Genomic DNA, 14,997 nt, shown 5'->3' with positions numbered 1-14,997 from the left:
TAAAGAATTTATCTCAGAATAACAGCACAGTAACAAATACAAATCAGTAGTACAATTACCCAAGTCAAAACAACATTAAATCACTAATAGTGGTCTAAACTTAATATTTGGGCACACATTTACCTGACAGTGGTTACCAGGCGGCTGGCAAGAAGCGGGGCATGTCTCCTTCTCCAGATGAGCACCTCAGCCCCACCTTAGGGCTTAGGGAATTTCAGATTCCCTGACTGGACCGTCCTTTTTCATTGTTGACTTGCAGAAGCACTGCCTGCACTTGTAACAAGCTGTCATACCCCATCCCTGCTCCCCGCTGTGCTGGTCCCCCCTGTGGGTGCACAGTGCTTGGATGCTACCTGGAATGGTGAGTGACCACCATACGGAGCTATACCTATATAAGGCATGTGGTCACCAAATGGAGAAATACTGTATAAGGCAAGAGAAGCCCCACAGGCACATTTTATGAAAACATGCATTGTTTTGGTTTACTTCTTCACAGTTTTCTCCACAGTGTTGAAGCAGTTTCTCACACCTAGTAAAAGACAGATGTGGTAGCTAATTAACTACCCTATCCTTAGCAGGCAGGCACAGTAAGTGTTTGCAAATAGCCCTCCATATGCTGGTCTCTGAAGAGTAAAATGTATTTAGAAATGCTAATTAATCCTGAGTGAAAAGCTTATATTTCTGGCTAATACAATATATCTAGCTTGACAGCTATTCCATATTTTATCTTTTCTGGACAGAACCTTATAGATTTTATACCGCATTTTTAATCATGTTTCTTCTCTACACTATTATTTATCAAGCGATCTTTATCCAATCACATCAAAAAGTTAAAGGTTGTCAGTAAATGTGCATCAGTGTAAAATATTCAGTCTTTGAAACATCTTTCACGCAATGACCTTCATTAGTTTGATTTTAATACAGACTAGTTTGCCATACTCTTACATATTTTTAACTTAAAAAGAATTAATAACCCTGTATGAAAAATACAGTGATTGGTAAAATTGTGTCAAACAAGATAACTCCACCTTTTCTTTTTATTCTCTTTCTTTTCATTACGAAGCTATGGAGCCAAGACTGTGCAGAAAATTATATAATCTTATAGCCCTCTTTTCCTTGAAATACAGTCCTTCAAAACAGTAGGTAGAAAATGTTTGGGGCTGGTTGAAATAGCAGAGGGCACAGCTAACCACACTGGGTTACTTCCCTTTTCCTGGCTAGGCACCACCCAAGCTGATTTCCACTCTTGCTCTTGCAGTGTACAGTCTGAAGTGGCAAAGAACAGAGATGCGTCCCCATGGCTCTGATTATGAGCCATGCAAAAACACACTCCAAATTAACACCGTGCCTGAAACACACGCCACTCTGACAGAATACTGAAGCCTTTTATCAACTTTTTGTCCTTGATCTTGTCCTGTGTATCTCTGTCAGTCCTACACCATTCATCATTGTCCTCTTCTGCATTCCCAGTAGTGAACAAGTAATAAGGTATGGTATGTTCCACTGCCTCACAAACAAATAATGACAAATTATCCCATTATATAAATATATTAATATGGTTGGCTACCTACTTCCCTAAGATTGTACATCTTATCCGAGGTAAGCATAAAAGTGGGAGGTAAAAAAAAATCCACTATAGTTACAAAAAAATCTTAACAAAGAGGAGAGAATATAGTGACAAAGAAGAAAAAGAATAATGGTTTCATTATCTTTGAATTTTCTGTTATGAGTTAAAATTAATGTTCCTTTCAGCATTCACTGCCAATACATCATGAACCACAGCTTTACAATACATTGCAAAAAACAAGACAGATGAAAGGGATAGAAAGAGATGAAGACTTCAGGCTACAGAATTACAATCAGATAATCCACTTTTTTTATATTATCACTGACTAACTGTGAACAGTTATTAGCTCAGTGTCTGGCTCCAGGATCAGCAGCCGTATACGCTGTGGGATGAGTATTATTCAGTTCTCCTAAATACCAGCTCACATATTTGCAAAGACAAGATGCAAAAAGGAATGGAAATTACTACTAAGCATTGTATTTTCCAGTCTTCCAAGCTGTAAAAAAGTCTTCAGAAAAATGCCCTTTGTCATCACAAAATTCTGCAGCCACTGTTTCTCTTACTGGTTTGCAATACAGCTCTTAATAAACCAAAACTTGCTCTTAAGCACAGAAATATTGATGAACAGAGTGCAAAATGTTTTCTTAGCTGAGTTTAGAAAAATTATTTTCAAAGGAGCTCATGTTTCTAATGAAGCAGCAAGAAGACTGGATGTTTGAGCTACAACATGTACTCCTGAGGGAGCAGCTCACTTAACAAAGCTATATGAAGCAATTTATAAGTGCATTTTTATAAATTCCTATATATTTATCATCACCAATTTTAAATACTGATTTGCTTGCAGACCTCTGGCACAAGGTTCTGGTAGGAACCTCGCTCTGTGCATTGCAGTACATGAGAAGGTATTGGATCAGGGACTGCTGGCTGATAGGTGGAGGAAGAACTTGCTGCTGCAATTTCCATGTCCTTTGTGCCTGTAAAGACGTAGAGAGATGGAGAGGACAGGGACCTACCCAGGGACCAACCATGGAAATGAGGTGGAAGGCCTGCTGTACAGACATGTAAGACGTAGCGTAATTTGCGAAGGAGAGGCAAGTTGAGGGAGCTAAGCTGACATTTAGAACAGAATAGAACAGACTATTTCAGTTTGAAGGGACCTACAGTGATCATCTAGTCCAACTGTCTGACCAGTTCAGGGCTGACCAAAAGCTAAAGCATGTTGTTAAGGGCATTGTCCAAATGTCTCTTAGACACTGAGAGGCCTGGGGAGTCAATGACCTCTCTAGGAAGCCTGGTCCAGTGTTTGACCGCCCTCTTGGTAAAGAAATGCTTCCTAATGTCCAGCCTAAACCTCCCCTGGTGCAGCTTTCAACCATTCCCACATGTCCTGTCACTGGATACTAGGGAGAAGAGATTGGCACCTCCCTCACCACTTCCCCTCCTCAGGAAGCTGTAGAGAGCAATGAGGTCACTCCTCAGCCTCCTTTTCTCCAAACCAGACAAACCAAAACTCCCTAGGTGCTCCTCGTAGAACACTCCTTCCAGTCCTTTCACCAGCTTTGTTGCCCTCCTCTGGATGCATTCAAGGACCTTCACATCCTTCTTTGGGGGGCCCAGAACTGCACACAGTACTCAAGGTGAGGCTGCACCAGCGCTGAATACAGTGGGATAATCCCCTCTCTTGAATGGCTGGTGGTACTGTGTTTGATGCACTTGTGCCTGGCATTACTCTGTCCTAGGGTGCAGAATCCGGCATTTTGACTTGTTAAATTTCATCCCATTAATCATAGCCCAATGCTCCAATCCATCTAGACCCCTCTGCAAGGCCTCCTGTCCCTCAAAAGAGTCAACACCACCTCCTATTTTGGTATCATCAGAAAACTTGCTAATGGTGCATTCAACTCCTGCATCCGAATTGTTGACAAATATATTGAAAAGGACTGGCCTGAGAATTGAACCCTGAGAAACACCACTGGTGACCAGCTGCCAGCCAGATGTAGCCCCATTCACTACAACCCTTTAAACTCTGCCCTTCAGTCAGTTCTTCACCCAGCTCACCATGCACTCATTCATCTCACAGTTGGACAACTTGTCCAGAAGGATGCTGTGAAGCACAGTATCAAAAGCCTTACTAAAATCCAGAAAAGCTACATCCACTGCCTTCCCCTTATCCTAGAAGGAGATCAAAGTAGTTAAACAGGACTTTCCCTTTGCTAATCCATAATGACTGTGCCTGGTGATTGCATTATTCTTTAAATGCCTTTCAGTAGCACACAGAATAATCTTCTCCATAATTCTTACAGGAACTGAGGTTAGACTAACAGGTCTGTAGTTCCCTGGGTCTTCCCTCACACGTTTTTTTGTACATTTGAGTGACACTGGCTAGTTTCCAGTCGGCAGGGACCTCCCCAGACTCCTAAGATCTTTGGTAGATGATAGAGACAGGTCCTGCCGTAACATCCACTAGCTCCTTCAGAACTCTGGCAACTCAGGGGGTTGGACTCGATGATCTCCAGAGGTCCCTTCCAACCCTATGGTTCTATGATGAATCCCATCGGGCCCCATGGACTTGTGAACATTCAGCTGATACAACTGGTCCCTTAAAATTTCAGTGACCACAAATGTAAAGTCACTGTTACCACACTTGTGGTCCTTCAACTCAGCGGACCAACTAGCCCAACATCTGAATGAAGCAAAAAAGCATTGAATGCCTCTGCTTTTTCTTCATCCCTGTTAAGTGAAACAACCATCTTCAACAAGTATCAGTCCAATCTTTTCTTTAGACCTCCTCTTGCTATTAGCATATTTAAAAAAGACCACCTTGTTATCTGAAACAACACTGGCCAGTTTCAACTCTAATTGAGCTTTGGCCTTTTGTGTCTTTCCCTGCATAAAGGAACCACAGCTCTGTATTCTTCCTGCAAAGCCTGAGCTCGCTTCCAGGTATCACACAGTTTCTTTTTCCTCTTGAGCTCCACAAGGAGCTCCCCGTTCAGCCAAGCTGGTTTTCTGCCCTGCTTGCTTGACTTATGACATGGTGGAATGGCCTGCTCCTCTGTTTTGCTAACTAGTATTACATAAAAAGCTCTTTTCTTTAATAGGAAACCTGCTTTCCTCACCAGAAACTCTGGGAAGTGTACGGATGAAAAGATAAGGGATGCTGGAGCTGCAGGGCAGTGCACTGCCAGGTGAGAGTTCAAGGTGGTAGTAGAAGACTCTTGACATCTGGAAGACTATTGTATGAGAAGTTCATGATCTGCATAATGGGTAATTCAGGTGTACGCCTTCCCCTCCCCACTCCCAGTAAATACTTAGGTATTTCTTTTACTTTTTTTTTTGTGGTATCTGTAGTCATGGAGCCCATGGGCCCTATTAGCTTCGCTTATTTCTGTAATCACAGGGACTAGTAACTTGTACTTCTGATTGGAAGCTGATATTTGAAATAATAAAAGTGATTTCACTTCTCAAGGATGAAAATATGAATTTGAAACACTGGTAATAGAGCAGGGACACTAATAGTGTCTAAGTGGGCCTGTGTGTATTTTGTACAATTTTTATGACATTCCTCACACTGGAGGGGAGGGGGAAATTAAGGCCCAGATAAAAACAAACGACCCAGAAAATAAATTCTCTTGAACAGGAAGAAGAGCGACCCAGATCAGCACTCCCAAGTCTCTTATGACTGACCAGAAATCTTGCGATTAATTTTTTTTTGTTAGCTGAGGAAATTCCCTTTGGGCGTCTGCTGTCACCAAACTGCAAAGTTCAGTCTGCAGACCCAAACAGCTCTGAAGGTGACATTGTGTGCCAAACATAGCTGCTCAGAAGCAATTCGCTTGCAGGCTGATTTTCACTCTACAGAGCTCAGAGCAAGTGACTATTCCCACTTCAGCACTTTGAAATGAATTTTATACATGGGGGGAATACACCCTACAGAAAATCTGCTGGAATCCCTTGGACTGTGAAGCATTACCATAAATGCTGCTCAGAAGTGTTTCAAGGAACATACAGATTGCTGTGAACGCGTGCTGTGGGTGGCCCTTTTCGGTGTGTGTTTATTGAATACCATGTCACAGTTAGGACTCTGTTTTATGTTGTCACATATGTACATACATGAAACATATAGTGAAACTAAAACACTGAAGTTTGGTCTAAAACACTGCAATTGACACAATTACTCATCTTCGCATTCCTTTGAAATCCTTCTCCTTTTAAATTTACCTTTGTGCTTACGAAGCGCTTGCTCTTGATTCCTGGCTTAACAAAATACTTCATATTATGACTAACAGCTTCCCAGAAGAGCCCAGTTTCTTGTGTAACATATAATTAACAACATCATCAAGAGTTTAGAAGTCCAGGTGTTCATTTCTGTTCCTGGCAAATGAACCATTTCTGCTTCACTCATATTTATGAGGCCATCGCAACGCTGCAGTACAATGAAACCTTGGTATTTCCTCTTTAAAATATCTGCATTTTATTTATCAAAATTCCTTCCACTCAGATATTTCAAACATACTGGTCTTATATTTTACAGACCATATCAATTTCCTGTAGCAACCAGGGAATGACCCCAGTTTGTACTTAGATGAATGTGTTAAAAAAAATAGAAAAAAGAAATAAAGGCTGATTACAGACATGGTAGCAATTGAACATCTTTTGCCTTTTTTTTTTTCTTTTTTTTTTTGAGGTAAAGGAAAAGTGTCCTAAACTCTGCTTATGTTTGTGAGACACAATAATAGCATTTTAAATAGTTTAGGCTAAAACTATTTGACTTCTATATCATGTTAACATGATTTGGCCACATTTCTATTCAAAGCATTATAATTATAATCAGAATTCTCTTTCATTTTAAAAGAGTTGAAGTATGGTGATACGTACATCTCTCTAACTGTCTGAGCACAAGCTTTCTCTTTGGATCGAGCAAGCACCACAGACTTTAATTTAAGTCTTAGATACTATGAAACGACAAATCTCCCTGGATGTCAGGCAGTTCTAGTGCTAACCTAATCCTCACTTGCTTCCACAATGAGGTGTTGATACATCTTCCTGACCCAGTTTTAAAAGCAGAAAAATCAAATATATAGGAAGTATTTTAAAAAGCATTTTACAGAAAAAAAAGTTCCTAGCACTGTTGAAGAATGTGCATTCATTTGGTCTGAAATGGTGCTATTTGTAAACACTTTCATTCACCAGTGTGATCATAAATACTGGAAGAGATTTACAATTGGCAAGAAACACAATACCAGCAACTTTTTACCAAATTAAATGTGAAAAGAAATTTATCTGACTAGGGTTTGAATTTGGCTGCTTTTACGCAAAACTACTAAAAAGCCAGAGCTCAATAACTGGACTCAGTTTAAATGATATAGATCCCTTTATGTACAGCTTAAACAACCTAAGTCACTTGGGAGGTTGAGTCAAGCTGCCCATGTAGACATAGCCGCTGTTCCAAATTGTGGCATATTGATGATGTGCACTGCTAAATATTTCCTGTTTTCTATTTTGGTAGTGACTAAATTCTTGTTTCAGGCAACTCCACCCCCCTGGGTTGAAAGTCATGGAGGCATTTAACTCTTCAAATCAACAGTGTTTGGTTATGTGATAAATGCTTGCCCACACACCCACAAAGCAGCACAGAGATGCAATGGCAGGTGGGGAAACTCAATTTAATACCCTGCCCCAGTTACTTCCAGCCCTATCCCAGGAGCCATCAGCCCACCAGAGGTCCATCTCTGCAATCCCAGAGGAGTATAGAGCCCAAAGGCAGGCAGGAACCCAAATAAAGGATTCAGAAGAAGGGACACCCTGTCTGGGCCCCTCCCAGGCTTGGGACAGCCTGGGAGGCTAGGGACTGTCAGCCCTAGTGTCCAGATGTGACACCCATCACAATGAGTCAACGTTGGCTGGAGCACCTTTCACAGAGAGGGTTGTAACTGCCATGGGGTATGGGACACATTACAGGATGCAGGTGAAGAGCATTCTGGAATAGCACAGGACTTATGGGATGTTTAAAGGAGGAATCAGAGGTGGGGAGGAGGGAATTAGGTGATTTGGGGAGGAACAAGTGTGGAAAAACAGAGGGATAAAGGGACAAAAAGGGCCAGTCCCATGTAAATAGCTGGCTAGTCAGTCCGCTTGTCTGGCCGTGTCCTTTGCCTGATCAGTGCAGCCTGCCCTCCCTTCTAACTTATATTATAATCCCCTGTCCCCATTGTCCCATTATGCCTTAACTGTGTAGCTTCTTGTGAGACAGGCATGACGCTATGATTCTATGATTCTATATTTCAATATATAATGGTCAACTTGCAGTCATAATAACACGGTCATCTAGTGATAAAAGCAAGGAAAGATGTGTAGTGAGAGATAATGCATTTTACTATATATATTTGGAAAAATGTACAAGCTTTTTGGAAGCTTTTCTTGATGTCTGAAACAAGCATAATGTAACTAAGATAAACTCAGAGCAACTGTTCCCAGCCTGCTTAGACTGCAATATGCTCCGTCTGCTTCAGAAATGGAAGAAAAGTCCTTGTTAGTCCCAGGAGTTAGTCTCCTTTTCCATATTTATATAGGTTAGTTTCACAGAAGTTACTGTCTGTCCTTAAATTTGTCCTCGTTTGTCATATTTACGGTAGCCCTGTAGTTTTCTCACTTCTAGAATGTCGTGCATTCCCCATAAAATGATGTATTTTTAACTTGTCGTGCTAAGTGGTTTGGTTTGGGATTTTTTTTTTCCCATTTAATAGTGACAATAGTTTTATTATGACTTTTTCTTACCTATTTGTAGAGATCAATGTTGTTCTTAGTGTGACTTCCAACTCTTAACAGATGGCAACTGGAGCTCTGATATGGGTGAAACCTGTAGCAGTGGGCTCATTTGTGGCTCTGTCCACACCTTTATTTATCTTACTTTGTCTTTTGTAAATAATCTCTATTGGTAGGAGCAGCAATGCTGGCATGAAATCTGCAGTTCTTTTTGGTACACTTGCTATATTAATTTTATCAAGTAATCACAGTAAGATCTTGCACATTTCTTGTTGATGAAGATCAACTATTATTTGATAATAATTTAGGAGAAACAAGAATTTATTCATTGCTTCAGACACAAAGTAGCATGCACTTGGTTACTAATCTTAATAGTACAGACAGTATGAGGTATATCTTAAATGGGAGATGATTCCTCAAAAATGTGTCCACCCAGACTTTAGATTTTACGGACCATTTCTTTCTAGTAAGTTTATTATCTGGGCCACTCATTTTTTTATATAGTAAACAACTAAATTTTTCTTCTGTTTCTAATATAATTTATATTGTTCTACCATGGTCATTAGGCAATGTATCGTTATTTTCGAATACCTCACCAAACGTATGTCTTTGATGCTGCTAGGGCTATCCCTAAGGCTGCACCCAGCCTTCGCTGCATTGTGGCTCTGTTTCTCCCCTCTGTTCAGTTTTAGGAAATGTGATAAAACGGCCTTTTGAAGCACATTTTGCTTCAATGCAAAGCCCAGCTTAACAAGTCTTCTGTCTGTGCTCAGTTTATTTCTATTCCTTCTAAACTCTTAAGACACAGTTCAATAAAATATTTTTTGGTATTTTAAAAGTTTTTTATGTTGTGGGATTATTGACCCTAGATTTATAAACTGTCCTACGAAGCTGGGTATTCTTCCCCATGTTGCTTGCTTACAGTAATGATCCAGACAGAGTTTTCCCTTTGCACTCAACAAAATTCCATTCTTTCAGTGCTTTCAAAGCCTCTGTAGTCTAATCAAGCTAACAAATTTATGTACTTTCTCTCAATTTAGACTCTCTCAATTTTTACTCAGACTCTCAATTTAGAGACAGGTAATTACAAAGAGTTGTGGAAGAGCCTCACTGAACAACTACACAGAAAAAGAGTTAGATGATACTCAGTGTTGACAGATGTAAATTGAAGTAGATTACAGAAACAGTCCTAGCCTTAGATACAGAATGGTGGGCTCTGAACTAGACATCAGCATTCAAAGAGAGCGGTGTTAGGAGTTTTAATAGGCAGTTTCATGAAAACATCAGTGTACTCATAAAAGGAAATAAAACGGAAGAAATGGTTAAGAAAAGGACAGAGAGTAAACCAGAGAAATGTCAAACATGAGTATATAAAGCAGCGCTATTATCACATCTTGAATAGTGTGGTCAGCTCTGGACCTTAATTTTAAAGAGGATGCAGTGGAACTGGGCAGGAACAAAGAAAGGCATCCTGGATGACTGAAGATACAACACGGCTGGTGCCCCAGAAATGACTGAATCAACTTGGACTATTCAGAAATAATTTTGGGAGGGTTATAATAAGGATATATATAAAATCAGGAGAAGCATGGAGAAGGTGAACAGGGAAACATTCATAAAACACAGATCAACTCTGAAATATCCATTCTAACACAGAAGCTTAGCAATCGGCGCATGTAAGCAAACAAATGAAAGTACTTTTGCACAAGCTGTATACTTAAGCTCTGGAGCTCTTTGCCACAGGATGCCATATATCAAGTTTACATGGACTCAAAGACAAATCAGAGAAGTGCATGGAAGAAGTCTATCATAGATAGCAACCCTAGCACATGAAGCCCCCATGTCTTGTGCTGCTGCAAGTTAAGAAAGATTATCAAGGAAGTATCATACTTGTTTCATACACTTGCCTACATATTTGCTATTGGCTATCAATTATCAGGGTTAGATGAAAACATGGATAAAACATAAGTGCTCATCTACTGAAAATCTTGGAAATTGAAATTTTAAATAAGAGGTAAATATGCATATAACGTGAAGAAAGAGGCAAGGCAGACTTTGATGCAACCTTAACATTGCTAATATTTATTTTAAAAGGCACTTCATATGCACTGCTGAATCAGCTCAGAACCAGTGATTATTTTCTATATGCAGATTTTTCAATCATTACTGCCTGCTGCATTGAGTGTTAGGGGAAAAGAATACCTTGGATGTTCACACACAGGAATTTCTGACCTAGAACAATCATTATAATCAATGCTTGAGGAATAAATGCCCTTCATTTGATAATATTAGTCAAAATGACCTATTTACTTAGCTTTATTAATTTCCCTTCATCCTGTTTCCTGTTTCATAGCAAAGCACTTGGTAAATTTTAATTTGTTCCTCTTTTTGACCTCAGAAATGAACCAAATTTTAACACCTGGTGATATTTTTACAATCCAGAAAGTATTGTTTATACACTCCTTTTATTTACAAAATGTACGAAGTAATGTTTCCCTAAGTAGAGGAAAAAACCAACTACAGGATAAATTTATTTCTCCAAAGGGGCTCTCAGTCAGATCTCTGTCTCAGCTTTTCTCCAGGTGAATTACTAAAAAATCAGACACTACCTGGTATTCCCTAGCTTGTGTACTCTCAACTTCTTTGATCCATCTGTCTTCCTTTCTTTGGCCGACACTTTTATGAAACATCAAGCAGGGAGGGTGCTCAGCTCAGACATTCTTGGCTTGTGGCTGGATTCTGGGCTATGTTTGTAGGTGGGGTGGTGGTCACTTTCAGTGTTTTGCCTTTAAAGCATTTGACTTGTTTCTTACCACAGCTTCTATGAATGACAGAAACTATGACCAATGCATGAAGAATATGGTTCTTACCATCACTGCAGAGGATGCCAGATCTTCCGTATGGACAAAGGCAAACAGCATCTCGCCTGGACTTTGGAAAACATGTAGCACCATTTCCACATGGATTTTCATCACAAGTTGCAAACTGGCAGAGTTTTCCAGAGTACAGTTTAGGGCATTCACAAAACCAATTTTCTGCATCACTGACAAATTTAAATTAAAAACAAAAAAAATATGTATAAGTACCGAAATGCACTTGAAAAAACAAGATGAGTTTTAGACTTACAGAAAATCAGTCACATTTGACTTATGGTTGTAATATATGTCTGATGTTTTTACTCTTTTTTTTTCGCTTGCATACCTGGCATTAGAGATGCCAGAATGCTCTATCAGTAACTTGAACTGACAGGTTCTTTTGGGCTTAATGTTATATTTTAATTCATCTTTCCTTTCATGGTAAAATACGTGACTTCTCTAATGTCTCACTAGTTAATTCTGCTGCTGCTTTCATAACATAGTCAAAATAACTGCTACAGAAAAACAGCTCTTCTAATATATCTGAAAAAAAAAGAAAGTGAAAAAAAAAAGTAAAGTTACTAGTTTACTTTGCAAATGGAAACATCAATTTGACATTCAGGTATTACATATAGCTTGTAACAACACAGTAGGATGTAAAGAAAAACTGAAATATGAATACTTACAGTAGTGATTACACTGAAATTGAACCAGAATAAACAGGTAATATTTCTACTTTCAGATATCTTATATCCTCAGTCATAGAAAGAATATTAGAATAGGCAAGGGAAAAAATAAATTGTAATAATTCTTGAGGGGTGATAAAAACAAACGTTTAAAAATGTGCATATTCTGTTTATATGAATTATCTTTTTTTTAGTATAGAAAGATAGCACAATGACAGATATGGTAGGAAAACCAAAATCAGATAGGAAAAGCAGGAGCGTAAGATATTCCCATCTACCACTTATTATAAATATAATTTCATTAAAGGTCTTATTTGATCTTCCCCTTTTTTTATGACTGAAATTAGATGACAGCTAGATAGGTCAGTTCATATGATAACTACACGTCCTTGGTATTGAACAGAAACATGTCTGTCTTATATTTGATAAGGTCACATGTGCCTGTGGGTATGAATGCAGAAGACATGATGTGAGCTGTATCAAACCACATCCGTTATGTTTTTTCAGATAATGGCATAATCATTAGAATGTTCAGTGATAAAATGTCAAATACATGTGATTTCTAAAAATCTGCTCACTGCTTATAATATCCAGGCAATCAGGTTAGAGGAAATAATCTGGAGCTGAGAGAACTCCTGTATTTTTTAATAGAAGGAAATAAGTAGGTCTTGTGACAGTCTTTGTGCATAGCAGTTGATTAGTGTGTTTCTAAACTGACCACCCGCAGTTCCGGGGAGCGAGAATCTCAGCTGGAGAGTCTACCAGAATGAATCTCATGAATAATGCCTCCAGACACCTTTGCAAAAGAAAATTGCTATCAGCTGCAATAATAAATTTCTGTGTGTAGCCTATTCTATTTATAGATCTGCTGCAGACACCAGGAGAGGAATGTAAATGAGATACTGGATTGCTTTTGTTTGTGCAGCATCAAGAAGCCTGTCTTCAACAGTTTTAATATCAGCATTACACAGTTCAGCTAATTAAAAAAGCAATAATAAACTGAATTCTTCCTGTAAATCTACAATTGATGGTGGTGATCTCTGAAACTAGTTATATCAAATGTGTTTCTGTTTGTTTATAGAACAGAAGACACATCATTGCTGCTGACTGCCAAAATACAGAGACTTTAGTCTTCACCTTTAAAAAAACAATTTTCATACATTCTTCTATTGAGCTGTATATGTCAACATTGGTCATTTCTTTTTATAGCTTTACTTTTGCTATTTTGAAGAAGATTAAAAATAACAGGTCTCATAACAAATTGTGAGGAGTTTACTGTTATCAAGATAAGCAATGTTCTAACACTTCACTATTGATGGCATAACATGCTAATAACAAAGAAGAGTGATTCCCGATAAGGCAAAGAAAACAGTTTTTGAAATGTTCTACAAAATAATACAAAGCTTGAAAATATAACAGCTAACTGCACAGAAAAAATAACACAGGCAATTGACAAGAATTAGTATACTGAAATACAAAGTCCCAAATGACTTATTATTCTCTCTCAAAGCAGTCTGTCACTGTACTTGGTTAAGAGGAGGACAAGGTCTCCCATATTCTGCTGAATTAATCTCAGCTGCAAGAAACACATAAATGCTTGAATGACCAGGGACTTCTCTCCTCCCAAGTGGACTTCACAATTTCATGGTATCCTGCTATCCTTTATAAATGCAAGAAGCAAATGAAAGGCGATAGCAAATAGAATGGTAATATCTTTTGCCTATGCTGTACACCTGTGAATGGCTCTAAGAAAAAGTTACTGGATAACTACATACATGAGCTGAAGAAAGTGAATAATGTGTGAAAGAAACAAGGAAAATACCAGAATTTTGAGGCTGTAAAATCAGAAACAAATTTGGAATGTTTTGCTGAAATGTGTTATAAGTCTATATTAGTGCTTGAGTTCAGATCCAGGGCATGGTTTTGAAATAAACTTCCTTGCTGTTTCCAGTTGAAATGCCTTGGTTCACATTGTGGAGTGGTCTCAAGAGTACATGAACTCAATTTCTTTCAGACAAAACTGCACCAGAAGATTGTCTCACACTTCAGGTACTCCAGCTGTTAATGGGCACCCAGTCCATGGGGCCAGACCAGGTCTAGCGTAAGTAAAAACATGAAACATGAATAATGGCATGTTGGGTCCTCAGCACTAATCAATTTGCCCGGTAAATCTACTCCCACGGAACTACATTATCTGCTTATATGTATGCAGATTTATAAGCCATCAAAAGAAAATCAGGCAGCTATGGTACATATTAAAAAAGGCTCCAGATTTTAAACTGGGGTACTGACAAACTCCAGAAGTAGATAGAGAAGAAAACCTAACCAGGCAGAATCATATGAAGGAAGAATGTCAAAAACAGTAAGAGAAAATGGGAGAAGACAGAAATAGTGTAGAAAAGGAGTGGACGAGACAAGAACAATAGTCCTAGAGTATCACCACGTCAGGTCACCAGCCTTATGATATATGAGGAGAAAAGTGTAGGGAAGATGAACTGTTCTCTGACATTCTCATAATCCTCCTCTGAAATGGTAAGGGATACACTTTTCGTTACCATTTCCCATGTTAAAATATTCTTTTGATCTTTGCTCTAGACATTAGATTGGAAAGAAAATCATCAAGAATCATTTGCATGGTATGACATCATATTGGTAATTCAATAATACAAATACTTCTTGAATCAGCACTACACCAATGACCTGATTTAATGAAATCAAAGTTTTGTGTAAGATTGACACCTTTGGGATGCCAACAGAGGTTTGGATAACTTTTTTTTTTTTTAGATATTGCACAATACAGAGTAGACTGCATCATAACACGTTAACAAGACAGTCACTGCCATATTTAAGCACAGTTTTTGACTTTTAAGCTAATTCTGTTTTTAAAAGAAAAGATTAAAATCCCTCAGTACAATGGGTCATAGATGACATTTGTACTTTAGTGATACAGTGCTGTGGTTCTGCAAAGCATAGTATAATTTTCTATAAGCCTGTGCTTTTTCCATCTCTAAAGTGGGAATGCTGTGCTCTGTGACTCCCACTGAAAGCGCTGTACTTGCCATTTGTGTAGTCATATGCAAGTGGGCTTCCCTCAAAGGAAGAGCACTCAACACCCTTTAATCAT

At 38.7% G+C, this 14,997-nt stretch overlaps 1 protein-coding gene across 1 annotated transcript in view; it reads right to left on the bottom strand.

Annotated features, from left to right (window-relative positions):
* The window catches only part of EYS (eyes shut homolog), an 875,293-nt gene that overhangs the window by 59,868 nt on the left and 800,428 nt on the right, over positions 1-14,997 (bottom strand). Inside the window, exon 41 of the mRNA XM_074581469.1 lies at positions 11,203-11,375. Coding sequence (XP_074437570.1) covers positions 11,203-11,375 — 173 coding nt within the window. The remainder of the gene's footprint in view (positions 1-11,202; positions 11,376-14,997) is intronic.

This window comes from Larus michahellis, chromosome 3 (assembly GCF_964199755.1).
Source record: "Larus michahellis chromosome 3, bLarMic1.1, whole genome shotgun sequence".
NCBI lineage: Eukaryota > Metazoa > Chordata > Aves > Charadriiformes > Laridae > Larus > Larus michahellis.
The sequence above is the reverse complement of the archived record's forward strand: the minus strand, read 5'-3'. Positions and strand labels throughout refer to the sequence as shown.